At 32.3% G+C, this 27952-nt stretch overlaps 1 protein-coding gene across 1 annotated transcript in view; it reads left to right on the top strand.

The window, feature by feature from the left end:
- Positions 1 to 19977, top strand: part of GPR137C (G protein-coupled receptor 137C) — a 65683-nt gene extending 45706 nt beyond the window's left edge. Inside the window, exons 3-7 of the mRNA XM_044659928.1 lie at positions 1616 to 1844; positions 16785 to 16934; positions 18450 to 18575; positions 18732 to 18850; positions 19727 to 19977. Coding sequence (XP_044515863.1) covers positions 1616 to 1844; positions 16785 to 16934; positions 18450 to 18575; positions 18732 to 18850; positions 19727 to 19904 — 802 coding nt within the window. The 3' untranslated portion in view covers positions 19905 to 19977. The remainder of the gene's footprint in view (positions 1 to 1615; positions 1845 to 16784; positions 16935 to 18449; positions 18576 to 18731; positions 18851 to 19726) is intronic.
- Positions 19978 to 27952: the final 7975 nt, after the last annotated feature.

Raw genomic sequence — 27952 nt, 5'->3', positions numbered from 1 at the left:
TTTAGAATTAAAAAAAGATTAGATTGACACTTTACACTATATTATAGAATAATATTCTAAGTGGATGTCATGTTACTGTTAAAGATTATATTATAAAAAAATTAAAAGAGAAGCAGATCATATCTCTTACAGACATAGGCAAAGATATATTCTTAATCAAACAAGGGAGGCAATTACAGAAGGTTAAATAGATAATTTTGGTTATGTAAAACTGAAAATATTTGCATAGAATTAATGATAAATTAATCGCTTAAGGATAAGAAGAGGTCAAATGAGAAAAATATTTTTATCAAATTTCTCTGACAATATTTTCTTATCCAATATGTACAAATAATTTTTACACACATGATATACATACACTCCCCAACAGAAAAGTAGTAGATAAAATATTATTTGTTATGTGGGATGGTTCTCTGGGAATAGAAGGGGGAAGAATAATGGAAAAAACTACAATGATGTAAAAAACAAAAGACATAATAAAAATGTATATAGTATAATATATAGTGAAATAATATTATATCATTATAATCCACATTGTGTTATATATGTGATAGGTTTTATATCTATGTAGGTATATGTAACTTGCCCATGATCATACCATCAATATATGGTAAAGGCAAGACTTGAACCTGTGTCATCCAGATTTTGAGGCCATCTCACTATCCATTACACGATTCAATCCCTCTCCTTGCACATAGTAGCCATTTAATAAATGCTTGAATTGAATCAAGGGCAACTAGGTACTCTCTTACAATATCCTTTATTTATCATGGATTTACAATCCCTAATAACCTTTTCTGGTCTGTCTTTTAAAATTCAAAAATTTTTCTCCTTGGCTAAGAAAAAAACATAAAATAAGAGGTAGTTCCGCCTTCTCTTTTAAAATCATAATCATTATCATCTGTTAGAAAGGTAGAAAGGTAAACAGACTTAGAGTCAGATTTTGGTTCAAGTATTTCCCCATAGTTTTGTGGAAAAAAAGAGAAAGTCGCTTAATCTCTCAGAGCCTCATTTTCCTCTATAAAATGGGGAAATCCTTGTAAAATTCACCTCATAAGCTATGAAGAAATTGCTTTTGTAAATCTTAAAGTAATGTATAAAAAAGAATAGTAATTATCATTATCATCATACCTTCTACTTCAAACAGCTCTCCTTTCTTTAAGAATCCTCTTTTTTTAAGTGGCAGCTAGGTGTCTCAGTGGATTCTAGGCCAGGCCTAGAAACATGAGGTTGCATTTTCAAATATGGACTCAGATACTTCCTAGCTATGTAATCCTGGGCAAGTCATTTAACCTCCATTTCCTAGCCCTTACTGTATTGATGGAAGGAAAAGATTAAAAAAAGAATTCTCATTTTCTTAAATATAGTTTTTAAAAAATAAACAAAAATATTTATAATTTTTAGCATTCATGCCTCACTAACTTCAACTCATTTTGAGCTCTAGTATTTCTGGTGATGTCCTTGTAGTCAATTTTATATTTATGTTCCATTAGTAAAGTTTGTTTTAATGATGTTATGAAAGTAACATATCTGAAGAAACATGAACTGATTTTTAAATTTCTTCCATTTTTGTAAATACATCTAATATGTTTTTGTTATGTTTTTTTTTTTTCAGAATTCTTCTACATCTGGGATTTATGTTGGCAAGCCTTCTCTTTTGGGTGGCTAACTTAACTTGTTCAATGTTAGTTCATGGAGATATTTCAGAAAATCAATTGAAATGGACAATATTTGCTCAAGCACTGATTAGTGATAGCCTTGTTATTCTTTGTGCCATTTCATTAGTTAGTTACACTTTCAAAATTGCAAAAATGTCATCAGCAAATGCCTACCTCAAATCAAAGGTAAGTGTGTCGTTGCATTACTTAAAATGAATCTTGAATTATTGTTTCCAAAATACCATATATAGGCAACTAGATGGTACACTGCAGAGAGTGCTGGACCTGTAATACAACCTGAATTCAAATTAAGCCTCAGATTCTTCCTAACTATTTAATATTGGACAAGCGACTTAGAGAGCTCTGTCTTCTTCACTTTCCTTTTCCTTAGAATGCGGATAACAATAGCACTATCTCCTAGGGTAATTATGAGAATAAGATAAGAAAATATTTTTAAAGTGCTTTGCAAACCTTAAAGTACTTTATAAATACTAACTTTTAGTATTACTACTGTAATAAGATTTGAGATCTCAGCTGTGAGTACTAATTTCATCGGTGCGGGTCAAAATTCCTTAGTGCCTCATATAACCCACATTTGTTGTCTATGTCTCCTTTCCTATTCATTAATATCTTTTATATGTTTGATTCTACTTGTGACATGCCAGTCTTAAATCTATGACCCCATTTCAGCTTTTCCATGCCTGCCCATCATGAGAGACTCTTGCTCATGTGTGAATCCACCACAGCAGGTTCATACAAAGTGCCTAGTTCTTTGGGTAGAGATAAAAACTGATCTGACCCTTAGCTATCTTCACACTTGCTCCATGGTCAGATCATCACTTTTTACAACCATTTTCCAGTTAAAATCTGAACTCAGACACTTACTAGCTATATAACCCAGGACAAGTCACATAGCCACTGTTTACCTCAGTTTCTTCAACTATAAAATGGGATAGGAAATATCCCATTTTAATATATTTACATTTACTACAAAAATAAATAAATAATAAATGAAAATAATAAAACCTACCCCCCAATCCCCAGAGTTGTTGACCAAAGGAGAAAATATTTGAAAAAGTGATTAGCACAGTGCCGGGCATGTAGTCAGTGTTATATAAATACTTATTTCCTTCTGTTACCTTTCATATGTTTCTTACATCCATTTATATGACTTTCATATAATTCTTCATTTGCAATTTATTTCAGCCTGTTCAGCTCACCATATGACCTCTCCATTGCCCTTTAGGTGGTGATCAAGTTAGTTCTTCAAACTAGTATTCCATGACTTTTGGTCATACAACACCATCAGAAGGATATTTATATTAAAAGATAAACCTTGGAGTCAGAGATGAGCTTTGGGTCCTTAACAGAACTGTGAAACTACCCAAAAGCAATCTGGTTCTCCTGCTCAATAGTGAACACAATTCATTATATATCTTTCCAATGTCTCTATATTGACAAATGAGTTCAAAGAGTTGCCCATCCAACTGCATAGACAATAGGCATTCTTCATGCACTCAGGACTTATTTTTTCTTAAGTACTTATAGATCTTATTTATAGGTTGGGAGGTTATGAACTGTTTTGAGACTGTTTAGTCATCCACAGACATGAATATCTGGAGGACTTCACTAGGGAATCACTTTTCCATAGAGGACTGCACTTGGTAAACATATAGCTATCTTCCTTCTGTGTATCTTATATACAAAGAAATAGCAAAAAATTATTTTATACAAGAAATGTTTGATTTTTAGAATATATATGGGAGATACCTTGTTGGACACTCCGTAAGGTGGACTTTTACATTTCTGAACCAAATACCTTTTTTAAAAAAATAATGAAGCAGAGTGATATCATCTATTCTCTGTGCCTTCCAAGTCACTCAAAAGTGTGGAAAGGAAAACATGATATCATATAAAATCATATTTGCAAAAACCTAATAACCTTGCTTATTTCCTTTAATCAAAGATGCCTTATGTATGTAGATCATTCTCATAGTACTATGAAGAGATAAATTAGGCAGATCTGTTTTCCAGATATTTTGAGAAATTAATCTCTCCCTATACTCAATTTGTTTGCTTCTGGTATGGACATTCTCTGGATATTATTGGTCTAGTCCAGCTGAACTTATCATCTTTTTCTACAGGATCATTTCAGCTTCCTCATACAAATTTTGTTGTTTCCATTGACCTTAAGTGGGTTGTAAAAATCTTTACAGAGGTCAAGATGATGAAGTAATAACCAGAATTCACTTGAACTCTCCCAAATTACCCTCTAAACAACTTTAAAATACTGCTTCAAATTGTATTCTGCAACAGTAGAACCAAAAATGCTCACATGAAACAATTTTCCAGTTTAGAAGGTCTGTCTCACTAGGTATAACACAATATAGCAGGTCCTAGCAACAGACTTTGGAAGTGGTTGTATCAAGGAAAGCAATAGCTTCAGGGGATCTTAGCCCATAGATGGTAAGGGAGACAGACAACCAATCAGAAAGGAATTATAGGGGACACATTTCTGACACTGAGTTTAGGACTGTGCCTCTTTGTCCATATGTAATTCCAGAACTATGGCAAAGAGGAGCCCTTGCAGCCACAAGGGAAGAGAGCCCTGGTCATACTTCCAGGGCAGAGAAGAGTACTTGAGTTTGCTTACAAGGAAGCAGGGGGCCCTATTCTCAGTTCTAAGATAGAAAGGAGCAATATCACTTGTGATCATAGGAAAGCAGGGCCCCTAGTCACAGTTCCAAAGCAGAGAAGAAATGCTAACACTTATGATTACAGGAGAATAAAGTCCATTCCTAGGTAAAGAGTAGAGCACAAGCCAGGAGAGCAGTGACCATACACCTGAGATCATCCTACCCTAGAACACTGAAAACTACAGACTCCTAGAATTATCACCAAAAACAGCAGCACAAAAAAACCCCTAAAGTTTGGGACTTGGGACAGTGACTCTTCTACTCCAGGAACAGAGCCAAACATTAACAGAAAGTTAAAAGTGAAGAAACAGGCTGTAAAAATGATCAAACAACAACGAAAAAGAACCCACGTACAAAGAATTATTATGGTGATAGGGGAAATCAAGACATAAATTCAGAAGAAGACAATGATTTCAATACAGCTACAAGCAAAGACTCAAAGAAAAATATGAATTGGACATAAACCCAAAAAGAATTACTGGAGGAGTTAAAAAAGAATTTTAAAAAATCTAATAAGAGAGGTAGAGGAAAAATTGAGAAAAGAAATGGGAGAGATGCAAAGCAATTACGAAAAACAGCCTGGGAAAAGAGGCACAAAAAATACTGGAGAACTCCTCAAAAAGGAGAATTGGCCAAATGGAAAAAGAGGCATGAAAATTCATTGAAGAAAAAATTTTTTTAAAATTAGAATGAGGTAAGTGGAAGCTAATGATTCCATGAGAAAACATCCAGAAACAATAAAATCAAATCAAAAGAATTTTAAAATTGAAGAAAACCTTAAATTGGAAAACAACCAAACTAGAAAACATATCCAGGAGGGATAATTTAAGAATTATTGGGCTATCTGAAAGCTATATAAAAAACAGAGCCTGGTGAACTGATACAGGCATTCCAGAGAGCAATTTAGAATCATACCCAAATGCTGAGAGAAAGAGAGAGAGAGAGAGAGAACGAACTTATGGGCATCATGTTACAATAAATTATCAAGGAATACTTCCCTGATATTCTTGAACAAGAGGGGAAAATAGAAATTGAAAGTATCCACTAAGCACCTCTTGAAAGAGATCCTAAAATTTTAAAAAACCCAAACACATTATAACCAATTTCTATAGCCCCTAAGCCAAGGAGAAAAACACTGCAAGCAGTCAGAAAGAAACAATTTAAATTATTTTACACAAGATATTGCAGCTTCTACATTAAAGGACTTGGAGAGCTTGGACTATGATATTATGAATATAGGCAAAGGAGCTAATATTACAACCAAGAATAATATAAAGCAAAACTCATTATAATCCTTCAGGAGGAAAAAAATAGATGTTTAATGAAATAGAAGACTTTCAAGTATTCCTGATGAAAACCCCAGAATTGAAGAGAAATTTTGACTTTAAAATACAAGACCCAAGGGAAGCATAAAAAGATAAACATAAGGGATTCATTAATGTTAAACTGTAACATTCCCATATGGGAAGATGATAATTGTAACTCTTAAGGACTTTATAATTATTAGGACAGTTAGAAGCAGTATGCTTGAATATGATGGGATGATTTGAAAAAATAAAATGAAGGGGTAAGATAGATAGATATCTTGGTAAAGAGGTAAGAGAGAAGAACAAATAAAATTATCTCACAGAAAAGAAGTGTAACAGGAAGAGTTTTTATAGTGAAGGAAAATATGAGTGGCAGACAATGCTTGAATCTTACTCTTGCTGAAATTGATTCAAAGCAAGAATAAAATACACACTTAGCTGGTGTGGAAATCTATCTTACCCTACAGGCTAATAGAATGGGAAGGAGATAAAGGGGGAGAGATTGATAGAAGAGAGGACAGAATAAGAGAGGTAGAAGTCAAAAGGAAAACAGACTTTTGGGAAGGAATAGCAATAAAAATAGAGAGAGCAGGATAAACAGGGAATAAATAGGATATAGGGAAATACAGAGTTATTAATAATTACTGAAAGTGAATGGGATGAATTCATCCATAAAATGGAAGCAGAGAGCAGAATGTATTAAAAACCAGAATTCAATAATATCTTGTCTACAAGAAACACACTTATAACAAAGAGACACACATAGAGTAAAAATAAGGGACTGTACCAGAATTTATTATGCCTTGGATTAGGTTAAAAATGAAGGAAGGGGGAAGCTGGGTAGCTCAGTGGATTGAGAGCCAGGCCTAGAAACGGGAGGTCCTAGGTTCAAATCTGACCTCAGACACTTCCCAGCTGTGTGACCCTGAGCAAGTCACTTGACCCTCATTGCCTACCCTTAGCACTCTTCTGCCTTGGAGCCAATACACAGTATTGACTCCAAGACGGAAGGTAAGGGCTTTATAAAGAAAAAAAATGAGGGGAGCTACATTTTGCTAAAAGGTACCATGGACAATGAAGTAATATTAACCCTAAACATATGTGTACCAAATGGCATAACATTCAAATTTTTAAAGGAGAAATTAAATTACAGGAAAAAATAGCAAAATTATACTGGTGGAAGAACTCAACTTTCCCCTCTAACTGCTGGATAAATCTAATCGTGAAATAAACAAGAAAGTTAAAGAGAAGAATATAAATTTTTTAAAGTTAGATATGATAGACTTTTGGGGAAAACTGAATGGGAACAAAAAGGAATATTCTCTTTCTTGGTTGTACATGGAACCTTCACAAAAATTGATCATGTATTAGGAGATAAAAACCTCACAACCAAAAACAAAAAAGGCAGAACTGCAACCTTTTCAGATCACAATGCAAAAAAATATATATTTACCAAAGGGCTGTGGAAATATAGATTAAAAATTAACTGCATGGGGCAGCTAGATTACTAAGTGGAAAGGGAGCAAGGGTTGGTTCAATATTGGGAAAAACTTTCAGCATAATTAATCATGTCAACTACAAAAACAAAAATTGTATGATCTCAATAGGTGCCGTAAAGACTTTTTAACAAAAACACTCATTCCTATTAAAAAAAAAAAACAACAACAACACTAGAAAGTATGTGAACATGTGAACAAATGGAGTTTTCCTTAAAATGATAAATTGGCTGGTTGGCTATTATCTTTCATATTTGAAGAGAACCAAAATGACATCACTGGTGATGCATTTTGATATGTATAAATTGTATTTAAGGGGAATAGAGTTACACAAAGCCCAGTGTCATTGAAATCCTATCACAAGACAAAAGTCAAGAAGAATGACTCATGATGCAGTGTATGACCATGTTCAAGGAATACTAGTACTTTGGGTATGAGAGCTTCCTGAGCTCTTTTCAAGGCTGCTTTCCTACTTTGGTACCCAACTGCCTATATCACGTGCAGCAGTCCCAATCTGGTAAAAATGATGAAGTAGGGGCCGGCTAGGTGGCTCAGTAGATTAAGAGTCAGACTCAGAGATGGGAGGTTCTGTGTTCAAATTTGACCTCAGACACTTTCTAGCTATGTGACCTTGGGCAAGTCACTTAACCCCATTGCATAGCCCTTACCACTCTTCTGCCTTAGAACTAATATTGGTTCTAAGATAGAAGGTAAGGATTTTTAAAAAATGATTAAGTAAGATCTAAAACCATCAGCAAGCATTGCCTATAATGGGAATAGGCTAGAAGCCTTCCCATTAAAATAAGGGGTGATGCAAGAATGCCCATTATCATCACCGCTATTCAATATTGTACTAAAAATTGCTAGCTATCACAATAAGACTAAAAAAGAAATTAAGGAATTAGACTAGGCAATGAAGAGACAAAATTCACTCTTCAAAGATAATTTGATTATATACTTAGAGAATCAAGTAAAAAACTAATTGAAATAATTAACAATTTAAACAAAGTTGAAAAATATAAAATAAACCCCATAAATCAATGGCATTTCTTTATATTACCATCAAAGTCCAGTAGAAAGGGATAGAAAGAGAAACTCCATTTAAAATAACTGAAGACAATATATAATATTTGAAAGTCTACCTGCAAGACAAATCCAGGAACTATATGAACACAATTACAAAACATTTTTCATACAAATAATATTAGATCTAAATAATTGGAAAAATATTAATTGCTCATTGATGTCAAGCCAATATAATAAAAATGACAATTCTATTTAAATTAATTTACTTATTTAATGCCATGCCAATCGAACTACCAAAAAATACTTCATAGAGCTAGAAAAAAATACTAACAAAATTAATCTGGAACAATAAAAGGTCAAGAATATCAAGGGAATCGATGGGTGAAAAAATGTAAAGGAAGATGACCTAATAGTACCAGATCTCAAACTATATTATGAAGTGCTAATCATTAAAACAATCTATTACTGGCCAAGAAAAAGAGTGTTAGATCAATGGAAATATATAATACACAATAGTAAGTGACCATAGTAATCTAGTTTCACAAACCCAAAGATCTAAGCTTTGGGGACAAGAACTCACAATTTGATAAAAAAAAAAAAAAAATTGCTTGGAAAACTGGGAAATGCAATGGCAGAAACTAGAAACTGACCATATACCAAAGTAAGGTCAAAATGGGTACACGCTTCTATCATAAGCAAATTAGGGGAGCATTTTGCCTGTCATATCTATGGATAAGGGAAGAATTTATGACCAAAAAAGGAAGAGAGAGCATTACAAGATGTAAAATGGATAATCTAGGTTATATTAAAGTATTTTGTACAAACAAAAGCAATGTAGTTAAATTAGAAGGAAAACAGGAAACTGAAGGGAAAAATTTTATCACAACTTTCCCTGACATAGGCTTAATTTCTCAAATATAAAGAGATTTGAGTCAAATTATAAAAATACTAATTATTTCCTAATTGATAAATGTTCATTGGTTCTAAACAGTTTCCAAAAGAAGAAATCTAAAGTATATAGTAATAGGAAAAAATTTTCTAAATCACTATTGATCAAAAAATGCAAATTAAAACAACTCTGAGGTTGTTTCTGATTGGCTAACATGATAGAAAAGGAAAATCACAAATACTGAAAGTGAGATGAAAAAGTTTTATATTTAATTAAGGAAAAAAAATTTTAAATCTTTATAAATTTCTTCCCATTTTTGTCTGTCTTAATTCTAGTTATTATTATTATTAATAATTCTAGTTTTATTAAGCAATATGTAGATTTTGCAGGCAAATTTCTTCATGTCTTTTTTGTTTTGATTTGTACTTTTTAAACACAAGAAGTTTCTCTATTACCCACCAAGACTTAGTGATGTTTTTTGACAAACTATGAAATATAAAAAAGTAATTAGATGTGGTGTGATGGAAGAGAGATGGTAAAGTGTCACTATTTGGATTGTTTTGGGATACTATGTAAATACTTGCCTCATGCTATATGGCTGCCATGAAACTCTATAAGGATGAATTAATTTTTTCAAAGCATATACTATGTACTAAGCATTAGGCTAAGTGCCAAAGGATACAATAAAAAATAAAGACCATCCCTACTCTTTAGGAGCTCACATTCTAATAAGGGAGAGCCAACACACATAGGAGGGATTTGTGTATACTATACATACATATGTGCATACATAGACTTATATTAGCTTATAACTCATGTACATTACTCACTTGACTACATTATTCAGTCTACTACACATTGTATTAGACTTCTCTGCCATTTGTCTGGGGGACATCATTTGGTAAACACCAAAAAAATTATATTTTCTCAAATGTACTTTTGAGATTTATTATACATTTATTTGAATTCTTAGTATGTTGTATCAGTCATCTGAATAGTTTAAGCTGTAAGCTAACAGGTAAGTCTCAGACTAATCTTTACTCCTTAAATTAAGAAAGCATATAAACTCTAATTTGCTGATAAAGTAGGATCAGAATCCAAATCCAGCCTAAGACATGAGCTAAGCAACCACAGACAATTCAGTTAACCTCTGCCTCAGTTTCCTCAACTGTAAAATGGGAGTAATAATAATAGCACCTACCTCTCAGGGTTGTTGTGAGGATCAAATGAAATAATATTTGTAAAGTGCTTAGCTCAGTGCCTGGCACATGATAGGCACTTAATAAATGCTTGTTTTCTTCCTCCTTGCTTGCTATGTCATTTGTTAGGCTACTGGTTGGGAAGATACTTGATTCTCATTGGCAGATCCTGTGATTTAAACAGAAAAACAAGACCATTTGAGAGATTTTCACTTTAATAGTATCAGTAATTATCTGTGAACATATTGTACAACATCCAAATCTACCATCACACTCTGAGACATGTTTTACATAGTATAAGAAACTTGGGATTTGAATGAATATGAACCTGATGATACCAGATTGTAAGGAGGAAGCTCAACATGACAAGGAAAAAGGTGATCACTTTAAAGATCCTGTTAGATGAGCATACTTAAGGACCTTATTCATTAACTTAACTAAGAATCAAGTGAAAAGTTTTACTTCTAGATGAAAAATATGGAATCTCCTTTAGGAGGGCACAAAATATGCTCAAAAGAAAAAATATCTCTTGAGAAGAATTACATATGAAAAGTATTCTTGGCATGTTGGGGAAATCTGAAAATGACTGCTTTTTCACTAAGATTGTAACTTGACTTACATTGATGCCTTATTTGTGAATAGGGCATTAGAAACAAAAAATACTTCTATGTTAAAAAAAAAAAAAAGACTGGCCTCCAGGGAAAAAAACTTATTTTTCAGGGGGAAATTGTGGTAAACCTCAAATTTGCTTATCATCATTATGTATTAAACTTGGCTCACTGAACTTTTTTTTTGGTCAAGTTGATGGATCAAAACAATGCAGGGATTTTTTTTTATCTGAAGAATAAATTTCCAAAAATCAGATGGGATACTTCTAAGTCCTCAAATATGGAAAGTGATTAAAGATCATTATTTTGAAGAACAGCTGAAGGAGCAGAATGGAAAACATTTCAAAATGTAACCAAAATTTTGGGGGGAAACTAAAAAAAGCTGAAAATCACCAAGAAAATGTCAATGATCCTCTCAAAACTTATAATGTTATAAAGGGAAAAACATGTCACTCAAGATAAATTTCTTGGATTCACATTTGGACTTCTTCCCAGAAAACCGAGGTGCTATCAGTGATTGAGCACCAGGAATACTTCCATCAAGAAAACTCCAAAATGAAAACCAATACCAGGGCAAGTGGAGTCAAAGTATGCTGGCTGACTAATGTTGGACACTGATGGTGGATGTTCCACAGACAAAATACAATAAGAAATTGTCATTACCTACATTTTAGGTGAGTTAAATGAGCCCAGTTTTGTTTAGTCAAATTATTCTTAATTTAAAACTGATGAAAATGGTGGACAATAGTCAAAATCTGAAGTCAAATTTAAAGTCAGGCAAAAAATGTCCACTAAAAATTCATCTATTTTAGGGATATGAAGAAAAAGCCTTATGTTATTTCCAGGGTAAATTTCCACCATAATTTCTTTTCCAACAGAATTAGATTCATTTGTAAAATCTTAACCAGTGTCATCTGTGGCTTCCACATTGCTCTGCTTAGCTAAATTGATGTGGTTCATTTTTTTGTTTTTGTTTTTTCCTCAAGTGGTTTCTAGTTCTAGTTCTATTTGTTCTCCTCATTATGGCAATTGAGTTTATGTTAGCTAAATTTATTTAGGAAATCAGCCTAGATCTATGTCTGATGCCCTCCAATCTATTTCCCATAAGTTTGTTCATTTTCATTCCTCTAGTGCTGTAAGGTTTTTTTTGTTTTAATATGGTAATAGTACAACCATACATAAGCAACTATGGAATTCATTGCCACATTAGTAACCAGTAAATCCGTCAAAAAAATTCATCTTTTATGATATTAGATGTCACTTGCCCCAAGTCAAGCACCTCCCGGTTCTCATGGTGTATAGCTGAAAGGCTTCTGTGTAGTCTGCAAGCCTTTTGCCTTTCCTTTCTTGCTCTTGAACCATATTTTCTAATTTTTCAAAAATCTTCCCCTTTGCCTACAGATTCATAGACTTTGACAGTTTAGGAAAAGATTTCATTTGTTATCTAGTACAACCCATACCTGAAAAGAATCTCCTCTTAACATGCCCAACAAGTAAACCAGCCACTATCATAAGAAAACCAATGAGACCACCTATCAGGGCAAAACATTACATGTTGAAATCAGAATGATCAAAGTATATAAACACACACACACGCACACACACACACACACACACACACACACAGTGTCCCAAATGTCTTAGTACAGTTGTAAGCTTTAAAAAGTTCAGGAGTATAAATGTAACAACCTTTAAGATATTTAAAAATATTAATAGCATTCTCTTAAAAATACAACTCAACTATAATCTTGGACCAAATGTTGCTCTAGTTTATTTTAGAATTTTGTAAAAACTTTCAGTAGCTGCTTCTTAGCTAAAGGATTACATTTGTAATTCTAACTTTAAGAAGTTTAATATATACCTGACAATTTTGTCATGATCCTACAAGAAACAGTCTAATGGAGATGATAGATTAGGTGACTTGATTAGCCAACAAAAAGACTTCCTACAGATTCACTCACCTCAGAAATTGTTGCACATGTAATTCATAATGTCAGAATTCCTCATCTTGTTAAATAAAAACTAAGAAGTTGTTCAAAATTCACAAAATTAAATAAATGTAAAATAATTTAATATAATTAAACTGTCAGGTGATGTTTTTGTAAGTTTGTATGTAGCATTTATAGTTCTGAAATTATTAAAGTTTAAAACTTCACTAAGAATTTTGAAAATACTATATAGTTTCAATTTAGACAAATTTACAAGGTTCTTTATTCTTTATTGAATTTCTCTACTACCTTATCCTCCTCAACCAATGTTTTCACATAAACTACGATCATTCTCGTAGCAATATTTTTACAAATGTTTGTAATAAGCATTGTAATTTGGGATAACAATGTTCTACAAAATGATATCTATTGCTTCTAGATGCATGATAAAATCACCTCTATCAATTCTTTTATTTGGGCCTCCAAGGTAAATGTGTAAACCAGACTGAGTAAGCCTCATAGGAATGAGAAATAATTTATGATTAAATTATTACTTAAGAATTTCAAAATATCCATTAATTCACTGCCTACTGTCTATATTTCTACACATCAGCTTATTTTGTAAAATGAAGTTTTCTATAGGATCACTAAGATTCCTTCCAGCCCTAATTTGTTGAAGACAGATTTTAAAATGTCAAAAAAAAATTATAAAAGAGTTGATAATTGTATAGGTCTAGAAAATGTCACCTTAGTCTTTGAAATTTATATATATTTAAAACTTGTAAATTTTGTCATATTCACAAATGTATTTAAATTTTCTCTTCGCAGAAGAGAATTTTATTCTTCTTTTCCCTAAAGGAAGTTGAAGAAGGGGAACATCAGTCTACTCATTTTTCCCTTTTGTTCATTTAATTACCATCTACTTGGCTCAATTCTTAAAGGGCTTTGAGAGTTCCTTTTCCACTAGGATGTGGGGAGGATGTAGTCGAGCCATCATTACATCATCTTCATGTACATAAAAATACATTATATGTAGATATATAGATATGTGTGTGTATGTCCGCATGTATACATGTATGTACGTATATGTGTCTGTGTAAATCATACTATACCCAAAAGACAAGTCACTGGCCAAAGACCTTGGACTTCCTTATGAATGAAAAACTTCTAAAATATTAACACTTGTATGAGGCAAGGAACAATGCATTACCTTAATTGGCATAACTGCACATAGAAGGCATGACAGTTTCTTAGGTGGAACTAATGTTTTGTTTTGTTTTTTCTTTTTAATCTTAATGTAGCAAGGTATTATAATCAAAGACTCATAGCTAATACTTATGTAGTGCTTTAAGGTTTTCAAAGTTCTTTAGAAATATCTCATTTTGTCCGCACAACTATGTGCTATGATCTCCATTTTACAGATAAAGAAACTGAGGCTAACAGAGGTTAAATGGATTTCCTAGGGTCACGCAGCTAGTATTAAAGTCTATAAGCTGCATTTGAACTAATTCTTCAGGACTCTTAAATCTAATGCTTTTTGGCTGCCTGGTTTCTAGAAATTTCTGTCCTATAAATTTTAATGGAGGTTTTAGCCTTATATTATTCATGGAGATTGTTATGAGAATACCGTAAACAAGTTAAAGCCATTAATTAGGCCAACAATTTAATTTTATCTAGTAATGCAGCTTTTGTTCTAAAAACCTAACTTGTAATATCTGAATGTATTGAATTAATTGTAGCAGCCATTTGAATGTTAGAAAAACACCACAATTGTTGTGTCTGGTAATCTTAGTGGCATAGGGTATATACTATTACTAATATGGTAACAAATATCTGCTTATAGTTATGACTACAGTGTAAATGGAAAAGACTGGATTTAATATTTATTATATTTCATATTATTTCATATTTAGATCAATATTAATATTTCATAACTGAAACCAATATTGAAGAACAATTTCAAAGTAGATATTTGCTATCATAATGACCCACTCACTAATGGATCTGATGTTGAGGACCCACTCCAGTGTTATAGAAACTTACATATGCCTTCACATCCTATTCTGCATTTGCTAGATCTTTCCATAAATGCACTAAACAGGGCCCATCTAACATACCAGGGACATCTTTCTAGATATCTTGACAGCATGTGAATTAATGTCAAGGAACATGCAGGCTTATCCTCAGTTATCTCTCACTTTTGTCACAACTATGTCATCCAGAAGTCGTTGCATTCCATATTTCAGAACTATAGAATGACTAGAAAAATATTGGTGTTAAAAAAACAAATAAAAAATTAGTCATTGAGATCTATTAAAATATTGCAGTTTCCCAACTGCAATACAGCCTGATCTTTTTTTTCAATTCTGGGCCCATTTCATAGTCTTTCCAATAACAAGCCAAGCTCCAAGGACTGCCCATCCAACTAGATTCTTCAGCTTATCTTATTTCCTGTGTAGTTAGGCTTAACTCTTGAATGGTTATAGAACATTGGGGTAGTAGCACCTACCTCACAGGGTTGTGAAGATCTAATGAGATAAAATATGTCAAGCACTTTGAAAACCTTAAAGCTATATACATATTAGCTATTTCATCTTTTTTGTTATCAGTTTTACCCTTGTGATATTTTCCTACATATTTGCCAATGAGCATCTCCTCTTTCCTTGAAAAAAGTATGCATTACATAAACATAAGGCTTCCATCCTAAAAGCTGTTAGCCTGTATAGTTACTTGATCCCTTAATGAAGAGAGATAGTACCATGGGTGAGCCAAACAGAGTAACATAAGAATTATTTCTGGCCTGGAAGATCTATTTTATAATTTCATTATGTACATCTATTATTCTCTGTCCCCATTCCCACCTTTACAGCAAAGTATTAAAGCATTATGTTTTTCATTTGTAATTCAATATTGAGATCTTCTTAGATTTTTTTTTTGTCTCCTCATTCTTTGCAACAAACGTTGGCACTTTAGCTTCAATTATTTTCATGGTGGCCTTTTTAAAGTTAATATTTATCATTAATACTGTAATAAGAAAGGATCGAATATTCTGTGAAATAAGAAGACACTAAAGACTAACCCTTTTCTTTGCATTTCTGAGTAGGCCATTTTGCAACTTCCCTTTTTAAGTGCTTTCCTTTTCTTCACTCATTTTACATAAAAAAAAAAAAAACCTCTTCCAATAATTCTCAAAATCAATTGTGTCTGGAAATCTTCACACCATATCTGGTGAATTTTTAATTCACATGTTTTGGAGATCCACTAAACCTTCAAGTTAGTCTATGATACATATAACTAACACTATTTGTAAATTTAAAGAAGAGAGAATGTACCACAAGTGAGTCAAACTTAGGGAAATATAAGAATTATTTTTATTCTGGAAGATCTATTTTATAATTTCAATATATACATCTAGAAAGAATTTCATAACACTCAATACAAAATAATACAATTACTCTGTAAATGCCCATTTTGCATTTTTTTCTCCCATTTTGCACTTTTTCTCAATATTTTATGTTGAGAAGTGAACTTCCTCATATGGATGTAGAGAATTTTCTAAAACCAATTTCCACTTCTTTCTACAAATGTTCCTATATCTGGAATAAGGAAAGTAATTTTTTTAGGTGAATAAGACTCTTCTCACATTTTTCTCACCAAGGAAAAAAAAGTTGCTTAATGTATTTGACAATGTCAAATATAATAAGTTAATACTAAGAGACAACTAACCTGACTGCACTATCAAAGTAAAGGCTTTAGCTATCCTTTCTATTAAGGGACAAGATTGTTGTGTGGGCTTATTTTGGAAATAGTTTTGTCCATACAAAATGTAACATTTTCCAAAAATTAATGAATCATTTCAGTTTAGCAGGTTTCAATAGTTGATGACTTACTAAGTATCTAGGACAAAAGTGTATTTGAATAATTAATCCTGCAAGTTCATTTATAGCTTTGACATAGTTTTTATCTTTTTTTTTTAGGGAACCTCTGTGTGTCAGACTGTTACAGTAGGCTCTGTAGTCATTCTTCTCTACTCCTCAAGAGCTTGTTATAATTTGGTGGTGATTACTCTATCTCAGGATACCATAGAAAGTCCATTTAATTATGGATGGGATAATCTTTCAGAAAAGGTAATTCCATAATGTACATTGCTAATTTAATGTTATAGAAATAAAATATGCTTTAATTTAGGTATAAAATGCTAAATGTTAGATGCTATTATTAATTCTGCTTTAATTTTTCAAAATTTCCAGTTATTTTTTTTTGGCTTAAATCATTTTTCAGAAAGTATTCCTAGTCATTTCTTTTAAGTAAATAGTCTGGCATCTGGTAATTGGAAATAAAACTATCTTTTGTTTTAATAAAGTGCTCAATCCTTTGTGTTTATCTCATATCTAAAAGTAAAACTGAATCTCTTGCTCAGAAGTACTATATAACTTGACTGCTTGGTTGGGAGGTTATAATTTTAATGACAGAATATTGCCCAAATCCTAGTTTTCAACCTTAATAATGGGAAGAAATGTAGTTTCTTGGATATGAATGTTTAAAACAGGGATCTTTATCCATCATCCAATCCAAATAAGAATTTAAGCATTTACTGATTGCAACATACTCTTCTAGGTGCTAAATTTATGAAAACAAAATGTAAAACATTATTTGTTGGGGCAGCTATCTGGCTCAGTGGCTAGAGTGACATCTGAAGATAGGCGGTTGTGGTTTCAAATTTAACCTGACACTTCCTAACTGTATGATCATGGGCGAGTATATTTAACTCAAATTCCTGTCCCTTATCACTTATGCCTTGGAACTGATACTTAGTACTGATTCTAAGTGAAACCGATACTTAGTACTGATTCTAAGAGAAAAGGTAAGGGTTTAAAAAAAAATTTTTTTTTTGCAATACTGCACTGAGCTCATACCTTAGTAACTAGTAATCACTAAGCAAAAGCAGTCTGTTCTAATCCTCTTGAGCTACGATATGACAACTTTATCTCACATAATTAAAACATGTTTTAGCAAAATCTTTTACAAAGTTGGAGATACTTGAATATTCTTTAAATAGATTTGTGAATCATTGTTTTAAGGGGGGAATTTACCAGAGTTGTGGTAACTTATGCTTCCATTCTCCATTATGCTCTACTTCTAATAGAATATAAAATAAGCAAAAGCATGGCAGGATAGGCCAGAATCATGTTATTATTCAGCTGTGCAACTATTTTTAATTCTAATACTTGTTTCTGCTCATGAAAATGCAAGCATCTAGATTTTTTTTTTCCTGTGTATTACCTGGAATATTTATTCCAACAACTTTTCCTTTCAGGCCAAGGCATACCAGGCCTCAAAGGTGAGGTTTCTCTCAAGGGATTGTTTTTTTAAAAAATGTTTTCAATCCGAGTCATGGCACCAAAAAAAAAAAAAGATGTTCACTGAAATTGACATTACAAATCATCTGTTCGTAACTAGATGTCAGCAAAATAAAACCATATTAAATTTATATACATATCAGACACCAAGAGAAATACCATTAAAATGATTTCTTTTGTTTATTGCTTTCTCGGTACTTCAAAACTTTAATCTGAGGCAATTTGATCATAGTGGACATTTTGCAAATGAAAAAAAAATTTTATTATGCTATGTACTTGCAGAATCATGTGGAAGACATCAGTGGAGAAGAATATGTAGTGTTTGGCATGATCCTCTTTTTGTGGGAACATATACCAGCCTGGTTGATGGTACTATTTTTCAGAGCACAGAGGCCAAACCAGAATTTGGTAGGATATTCTAAAACTTCTTAAAATACCCATACGTAAAAAAAAAAAAATGATACCTTCCTATGCCTAAATTCAAATAAATGCCAGACTACTTTGTCATAACTTGAAAAGAATACAATCTTGGCATAATTTTTTTACATATCCTTTTGTTCACAGGCCCCTGATGGTATTGTAAATAGTCACAGTTATACTTCCAGAGCTTACTTTTTCGACAATCCAAGACGGTATGATAGTGATGATGACTTGCCAAGACTTGGAGGTTCAAGAGAAGGAAGGTAGATGTGTCCAAAGTCATTTAGATAGGCTTAATATTCTGTTGAACCAATCTTAACATTCGTGATCTTTATTTAAAGCTCTTAATTTTGGAGAAGGAACTTTTGACCCTTAAATCTTGAATGATTGTGTAGTAATCATATACCAAAATCCATGAGGTAGCATAAAAAGTGGAAGCTACGATTTAACAGAGAGCATAAAGCAATGAGCACAAGGCCCACTAAAACCTATCCTTCTTCCTTTCAAGCCTCTAATTCTATAGATGTGGATGGGAAATCTGGGAAATTATCCTCTAGGTCCTTGATCATTTAAGATTTACTGCCCTACTCACCATAAAGATATATGCATCCATATTTTCAAAGTCCCTCAAAACTCACTGAATAATAAAAAATATAGCTCCCATGAATTCAGGAAATGGCCCCAAATCTACTCCTGGAGTGCTGGTAGGGGTCCTCAGAAAACCCTTATAAATATGAACTAGGGCTATTTGTTCAGGCCAGGAGATACTCCATTAGGGTCCTTATCTAAATTTGCTTTTATCTCCAAGTGTAATGCTTTACACACAATAGGCGCTTAAATATTTGTCTGAATATTGTGGCCTTTAGTAGTCATTATTTGCAGATAAAGGTTTAATTTATAGTTCTTCTTAGTTATCAGATTAGTGTAACAAAGTGATAACAAAGGCATGAATGAATAGCATGCTGCAGAATGATTTCAGTCCAAAAATTCATTAACTGTTGGAAAGTTGCAAACCCAGAACACAAAATTCTACATCACTGAAATTAAATGTTAAAAGTTAACTGAAAAGACTTATTTTAAAAAATGACTACTTCAATTATATCTTAGTCATAGTTTGAATTTTTTTTTTATTGTTGCAGTTTATCTAATTCACAAGGCTTGGGTTGGTATGGAACCATAACTGGAAGTGACAACAACAGTTTCATAGTCAATCCTCATCTGAATGGACCAACATCAGATTCTGCTCCCTTGCTCTTTACTTGTGGTAACTTAGATATGAACAATCATCATAGTTTATATTCAACTCCACAAAACTGAATATCACCAAAATCCATATTCCTAAAGAGGCTTTCATGAGTATGTATTTTCAAAGTATTTTGGCTTTATCCACACTGACATTCCATTACCTTTCATAGCTAAGAAAAAAACCTAGAATTAGCTATATAAATCGAGGACAAAACCATTACTCATCATTTCATTTCAAACGAAGCAGAAACTTTAGAGATGAAAGAAAAATAAAGCCCTTAGAATTTCCTGATATTAGAAATATAAAATGCATATTTGCACTTTTTTCATTATGCTCTGGAAGAATAAACAATAATCTCAAAAATAATATTCTAGACTTCAAACTGTTTTGTTTTATGGTATACCAAACTTGCACAGCAGTCTTTCTAAAAAGATTTAGTGTCATAAAAGAAGTTTAGTATTTGCTTTAGAACCACCATTTCCTTTTGAAAGCAAGTTATGCAACTAGCTAGTCTAAAAAATTAAGATTAGACATAAACTATAGCACTGGTGCTATCTAGATTAGTTCCTGTTCTGTCTGCAAAATTCCAGCTTGACATATTAGCTATAATTCCAGTGCTTATTGGTTAGTTTTCTATTTTACCTGACATAGATCTTCCCCTTCTGCTACCCACTCTTTGATATGTACATCTTTACTTTCCTTTTCTGTCCTCTGAAAAATTCAATTGAATACATTCTGCCTTATAATTAAAATCTATAAAAGGTTTATGAAAATGCTATTCAAGGCCTATTGGCTTTTGTGAACAATGGGTCTTTGCTCCAAAAATATAATAAACCAGTTATTAAAATGTTTCTGCATGTTGATAAGTATAATTGGCATCAGTACTTATCAACAAATCCTTGGACAATTTTTATGTCAAAAGTACAGGCTATCACATGCAGTGATAGTCTCTATATGGAATTATAAAATGAATTAGGAGCATGAATTCAAGTTCAATACTTTAAAAATACATACATACATCAAGTTTCTAAAGAAACAGCTTTTTTAAACATGAATTTTAAAACACTAACCAAAATTTTCTTGAAAATATTTATAATTGTAATAACTTTACTATAACGGTGACTAGCATTAGTCAATAAAAGGTAATTGTCAGTTCTTATTAGGCAAAACTAGCTAATGAATCTTTGACAAGCATTCTTGGTCAAGAGATTCTTTTACAGTAATATGACTTCATTCTATATGGAGTACATGAATGCTAAATTCTTCAGAAAAGCAACAATGAATTTGGACTTGGGAAAGGCAGAAACTCTTAGCACTAAACAAGTTCAAATATGCAGCTCACAAAATGAGGAATTCTAATTGTTTAGAGTTTTTTTTTTATTTTTCAGAATGTTATAGGTTGGGGTTACAATAATTTTTGAAATAATTATCTTGGACTAATGTAAGCAGAGGAATTTATTATCAGTAATAGAATTATCTTTAAATATATCATGATAGATTAGCATAGTAAGCATAAGTGCAGTACTTCAGAACACATATTGCTTCAAATTTTTAGTATATATTCAGATTTTTATATATCTTCTATATGTGCAATGTCAAACATCACTGAGATAATAAGTGTATGTACAGTAAATGTATTAAATTTTATAAAGTGGCTAGCAATGTTTAAGAGAATGCTTTATTTTTTAAACTAAATTTCAATTGCTTCATGCCTCTTTTAAATTTAAAAAAAAATGAGTGAGGCTATGTTAATTTTATAATAGAATTTTTAAATGTACTTTTAAAAAATGGGAAAACAATAACAATAGTGGGTACTAAAAAACAACAACAGTGGGTACCTAACGTTGCCAAGGAAACAGGTGGGATAATTGCCCGTATATGTTAAAGCATATCAACTGCTTTCCGATGACTTTTTATTTAAATGGAACTAGCAGTAATAATGCATTTGAATATATTTTCTCTCCAATATTGCCTGGGGTATTTAATTTTGTTTCATTAAAAACTAAAAGGGATTTTAGTTAAAATTGATGCAATAATTTTACTAGAATAGTAATATTACTAGAACTTTAGCCAAAAGGAAAATTAAGTTTTTTTGTTTTAAATTGCTGAGTAGGCTGCTCATACACACCTAAATAAACTTCTTTATGGTGCAAATATGACTTTTGATGAAAACATAAGCCTAAATATTGTGACTATAACTAAAAGTTCATTTAGTGTTTAGCAAATATAATGATGGAAATGCCTGTCCTTCAAAAATCTTCCATTAACTAATGTCTACAGTATAAAACATGTAGCCATTTAACATTTGCATATGAATTATTTTGTCAACACAATTTTTTAGATTGTCATTTACTTCTTTTTGCAAATTTGATTTACATTATTATAATCCATCCACCACTGCCTAACAATATTTATTATGTATTCATTCCCTGATGGAAGAGTAAGTTCATTCTATTTGGGTTTCCTAAGATAATGCCATTGGATCAGCAAATCATTTAGGATATTTTTAAAAAAGATATTCTTAGTATAAAATATCTTGATTCTTCTAGCTGCTTTAGTTTGACTTGCCCAAATTGTGATTCAGAAGCTTGTTTTTTTCACCAAGTGGTAGTCGTGAACTCTTTACTTATTTTTTCCTACATACACCTCCCATCAAAACATCACCAAAGAGAAAATAAACTATCCAAGCTTCTGGCCTGATTTTTGCTAAAGAATTCCAAAGCACTAGGAGCACTTTAATTACAGTCTCGAAGGAAGGGAATGTTTGTAAAAGAGCAAAGGGCTAGTGGCTTACTATTAATTTTACATGGAAGCACATAAATACAATTTTAGATCTTCCTTTTAGTGCATAGACTGGGAAATGAGTCTTTTAAAGCATAAGATTCTATGCAACTAGCAATGGCAGTTTTTATAATTTTTTTTAAAAATCGAGGGCCATTAATTTTGAAATTCTGACCACTCATTTTGGCTGGTTATAGTTTAATTAACTGCTGAAAAGTGACTTTTATATGCATAGCTTTCTATTTCTTTTTTCTTCCTTTCCTTTCTTTTTTTCTTTCTTGTTTACATTGCTGAGAAACAGTGTTAATCATTTGCAAGCTGGTTACAAAAGGATGGCTGTGGCCAATGAATGTATTATTTGTCATTTCACTAAATTGTAACAAAGCACTACTGTTAAAATAAAAGTGTTTTTGTGCTCTTTGCAAAGATATGGTTTGCTCTGCATTTGGTGGGGGAGGGGATTGAACAGATGAAGTTTTCTTGAAATATAAACAATTGAATTTAAAGAATTGGGGAACTGAAAATACAATTGAATGTAGTCAATTATATGAAAAACCATATTGTTGCTGTTAAATTCTGTACGATTCTTCATGACTCCATTTGGAATTTTCTTGGCAAAGATACTGGAGTAGCCTGCCATTTCCTTCTCTAGCTTATTTTACAGATGAGGAAACTGAAGCCAGCAGGGTTAAGTGACTTGCCAATAGTCACACAGGTAATAAGCATTTAAACCAGATTTGAACTTGGAAAGATGAGTCTTTTTGACTTTTCCCAGTCTTCCACTCCATCAACTTTGCCACCTACCTGCCCCTATGACACTTAGCTATAAAACCTCATATATTATATTTGATTATTCATTTAAAAAACCCTTACCTTCCATCTTGGAATCAATACTGTGTATTGGTTCCTCGGCAGAAGAATACTAAGGAATGGAAAATGGGAGTTAAATCACTTGCCCAAGGTCACATAGCTAGGAAGTGTCTGAGGCCACATTTGAACCTAGTACCTCTCCATCTCTATGCCTGGCTCTCAATCCACTGAGACACCTAGCTGCCCCCATACTTGATATTTTAAGAAAATCACCCGACTGCTTCAAATACCTAGTGTTTGGATAATATTATAATTATTCCCTGATTATTAGACTAAAAATCCCATCGTTGTATAGCGTGTTTATTTATTTGCATTATTTTATCACATAGTACAAAAAAGACTTGATAAGGAGTCCTTTGTTTCCACTTGATACCTTTAAGTTTATAAATTTTCAAATATTGGTTTCTAAAATAATTATAAAACTCAGTAATAATTGCATTGAAAAAGGTTATCCTGAGAAAGGAAATTTCCATTCTGAAAAGAACAAGAGATAATTATAAATATGTTACTCCATGTAATCTTCACAGATAAAGCTTAAAATCTCACAACTCCAAATACACATTTACATTTAAACCTCAAAATATGTAAAGTATTCCAATTCCAGATTCTTTATCCTTTTTCCTGAGAAAAACTATTAAAGAATTAATTTAAAACAAATTTTAATATTTGAGAAATAACATAAACACACACAAATTTAAATAAATTTTTACAACATCTTAGCAATATATTTTATTGCCTCAGTTATCACCCCAAAAATCCTGCTCTAAAATACAATATTAAAAAATCCTTCCTTATCTATGGAGAAGCATATTGAAAAATAGGAGTACAAATTATGCATAAATTTCTGAGCCGTATTTTCCAGTCTTTTTACACATTAATCCCCTCAATGTTCTCGGTGACCTAATGAAAATGCCCTTCTTGCTGTTTCTCAAACAAACGCTCCATTTGCAGACACTAGGGTTTCCAGTTGTTTGACTTCATCTCTGCCTTCTAGATATCCTTGATTTCCTAATCAGTTGAAGTCTCACATTTTGCAAGATGATTTCCTCTATCCTCCTTAATCTTAGTTCCTTCTCTCTGAAACTACACCTAATTTATACTATTTATATCTTGTTTATACATACAGTCTTTTGCATGTTGTCTCCCTCGTTAGATTTGTGAGTTTGAGAGGAGGGAATGTATTTCGCCTTTCTTTGTATCTCCAGGGTTTAGCACAGTCATAGGTCACTGACTTCATTAGCTATTACTCCAAGTAGCTCTAAAATAAGTTAAACAAAGCCTAACCTAGGTTTCACTCTATGGAAATTCACATTCTAGATTTTTAATCAAGAATAAGCTTTTAGACCTAGATAGGAGCTCCTAAGTTCAAATCTGACCTACTTCCTAGCTGTGCGACCCTGGGAAAGTCACTTAACCCCCATTGCCTAGCCTTACCACTCTTCTGCTCTAAGATGGAAGGTGAGGGTTAAAAAAAATTTTTTTTAAATAAACTTTTAACTTTATCTAACTATTGGAACAAAAAATTTTACCAACATTTCAACTTAACAAAGTATTAAATTTTGTCACACCAATCTAATTCTCCTCTTTTAAAAAAACAACTTCATATGAATGTCAGCCTTAACAGACTTCCATTGCTATTATTCTGTATGAATAAGCTTCCACTCTTTTCACCAAAATGAGCACGATTCAAAATCCATTCTTTTTAATGAATATTCAGTAAGTTCCTGAAGTTTTCTAATTCTTTCACACTTGTTGAAATTCTGCAAACAAAAAAAAAGTTTCTAAGTGAAATTGTATTTTTAAATATTCTTAGAAGCTATTATATGTCCATTTTAAAATTTAAAACAACAAAATTTTAAAATTACTTCACAAGGTAGTTGTTTATATATTATATATAAAGCTCTAGAATCTACAACATATTTCATCTTTAATTTAGCAATACTTGAAAAAAAACTTAAAAAAATTTTATCAATACTAAGATTTTGACCTAGAACTGGTGATACATTACTTAGAGATCTAAGTTGGGGTAAGAAGGCAGTGCAGTGGATAGAGAGACAGGCCTGGAATCAGGAGGACCTGGGTTCAAATTTGGCCTCAGATACTTACTAGCTATGTGACCTTGAACAAGTGACTTAACTCCAATTTCCTAACCCTTCTGACTCTTCTGCCTTGGAACTGATACTTAGAATTGATTCTACAAAGGGAAGGGTTTAAAATAATTTCAAAGTTAATTTTTTGTTGTTGAAGAATCAGCATAAGCTCTAAATTCTATATGAAAATATTTTTCTTAGGATTAGAAAATTAAGGAGGCAGCATGGTAAATAACTGGACTAGTTAGAAAACCTTAGTTCTACTCTCAGTTCTTCCATTAATTTGTTGAATGACTCATAAGCAACTCAGTTCAGACCCTGGACTTCAGTTAATTCTTTTAGAAAAGGAAGGAATCAGATTCATTGATCTCTAAAGTCCTTTACAGATGTATAATTTCTATGTTCCTTTAACATATAGAGAAAGTGCAATATTATATTTCATTGAGGATGGGAATGGGGAGGAATGAAATAAAACACATTTTTAAAAGTTTCTTCCTAAGCATTTAAAAACACTGCAGAATACCAATTCTTTCTAATTACCTATTATAAATGATATAGTAGATAGACTCTGGACAGTGAGTTTAGAAGAATAGTATTCAAATCATGACATGGGACAGAAAATCAGCCCAGACATTCTCCCCAGAAGTGCAGAGAGCTCACCTCTAACAAGAGACCAAAATCAAGAAGTAGTGTGCAAAAGAATAAGCAACTAAAAAAGGAATCTAACCATAAAGACCAAGGAAGCTCATTACATAAACCTAAGAGAGAATGATTCAAAAAGATTGGCAGGGGGCAGCTGGGTGACTCAGTGATTTGAGAGCCAGGCCTAGAGATGGGAGGTCCTAGGTTCAAATCTGGCCTTAGATACTTCCTAGCTGTGTGACTCTGGGCAAGTCCCTTACCACCATTGTCTAGCCCTTACAACTCTTCTGCCCTGGAGTCCATAGGGCTCCAGGACAGAAGATAAGGGTTTAAAAAAAAAAAAATTGGCTGCAAAGCCTTAAAGAAAAATGTAGTTAGTCCACCAAGAATTCCTAGGAAAAAATAAATACAAGAATTTGTTGTTTTATTTTAAGAGCTAAAATTTATTTTAAAAATCAAATGTGTGGTAGAGAATTAACATCAGAGGCACAAATATCTATCCAAGAAAATAACTCATCAAAAATTAGAACTGACCAAAACAGATAGGCCTGGAGATAGAAGGTTCTGGATTCAAATATGGCCTCATACTGCCTAGCTTTGTGACTCTGAGCAAGTCACTTGACCCCAACTGCCTATCCCTTACCACTATTTTGCCTTGGAATAGATACTTAGTATTGATTCTAAGATTCTAAGAAGGTAAAAGTTTTTTTTAAAAGGAAGCTAATGACTGCATGAGACACTAAGAAATATTAAAACAAAGTAAAAATAAAATAAGAAAATACGAGATACCACATAGTAAAGTCAACTGACCCAGAAAAAGTAAGAGAGAAGGAAAGGCAATAAGCATTGTACTTATTACATGCTAAACACTTCACAAATGTTATCTCATCTGATACTCCCAGCATGCTAATGAAGTAGGTGGTAATCCATTTTACAGTTGAGAAAACTGAAGCAAAGTTTGGGTCCCACAGCTAATAAGTGTCTGAAAGTAGGTTAAAAGTTGGGTCTTCCTTACATCAAACATCAGTGCTCTATTCACTAAGAATCACTGAACTGCCTAAAGACCATGACCTAAAAAATACATTTTTTTAAATTAAAAAAAGATATAAAGGAATCTTACAAAGAAAACTGTCCAGATATGTTAGAAGAGGCCAAAACAGAAATTGACATAATTCATCAATCACTTCCAGAAAGAAACCTCTAAGTAAAAATTCCCAAGAAAATTATAGAACCAAAATCTAAAGTTCCTAAGTAAAATTTAAAATTCTGCAAGCAGCCATAAAGTCAGGATCACACTCTTTTAAACTGGTCAAAAGATGGAAAAGACACCCACAGACACAGAGTTGGATACATAAATACTTTTTGCTCAACAGGGAAACAGGAGAGAAAGGTCTTAAGGGTAAGGGTAGGAATTAGAAGAAGGATACTTAAGGGAGAGATTAGTTAATTAAAATCTTAAGGGAGAAAGAATAGAATAGAGGAAAATACACATATAACAATCATAACTGTAAAAGTGAATAAAACAAAATAGAAGAGGTTAGAATAATGGATTAGAAAATAGAATCCAACAATATGTTATTTACAAGAAACTCACTTAAAATAGAAAAATAGTTACAAAGTTAAAATAATGACTAGAGCAGAATATATTTTAATTCACCTTAAGTAAAAAGGGGCAGGAATAATAATCATGATCTTAGACAAACCACGTTAAAATAGGTTAAAATAGGTTTCTAAAA

This window comes from Gracilinanus agilis, chromosome 2, assembly GCF_016433145.1.
Source record: "Gracilinanus agilis isolate LMUSP501 chromosome 2, AgileGrace, whole genome shotgun sequence".
Classification (NCBI taxonomy): Eukaryota; Metazoa; Chordata; class Mammalia; order Didelphimorphia; family Didelphidae; genus Gracilinanus; species Gracilinanus agilis.
This window is presented reverse-complemented; position numbering and strand designations above follow the sequence as displayed.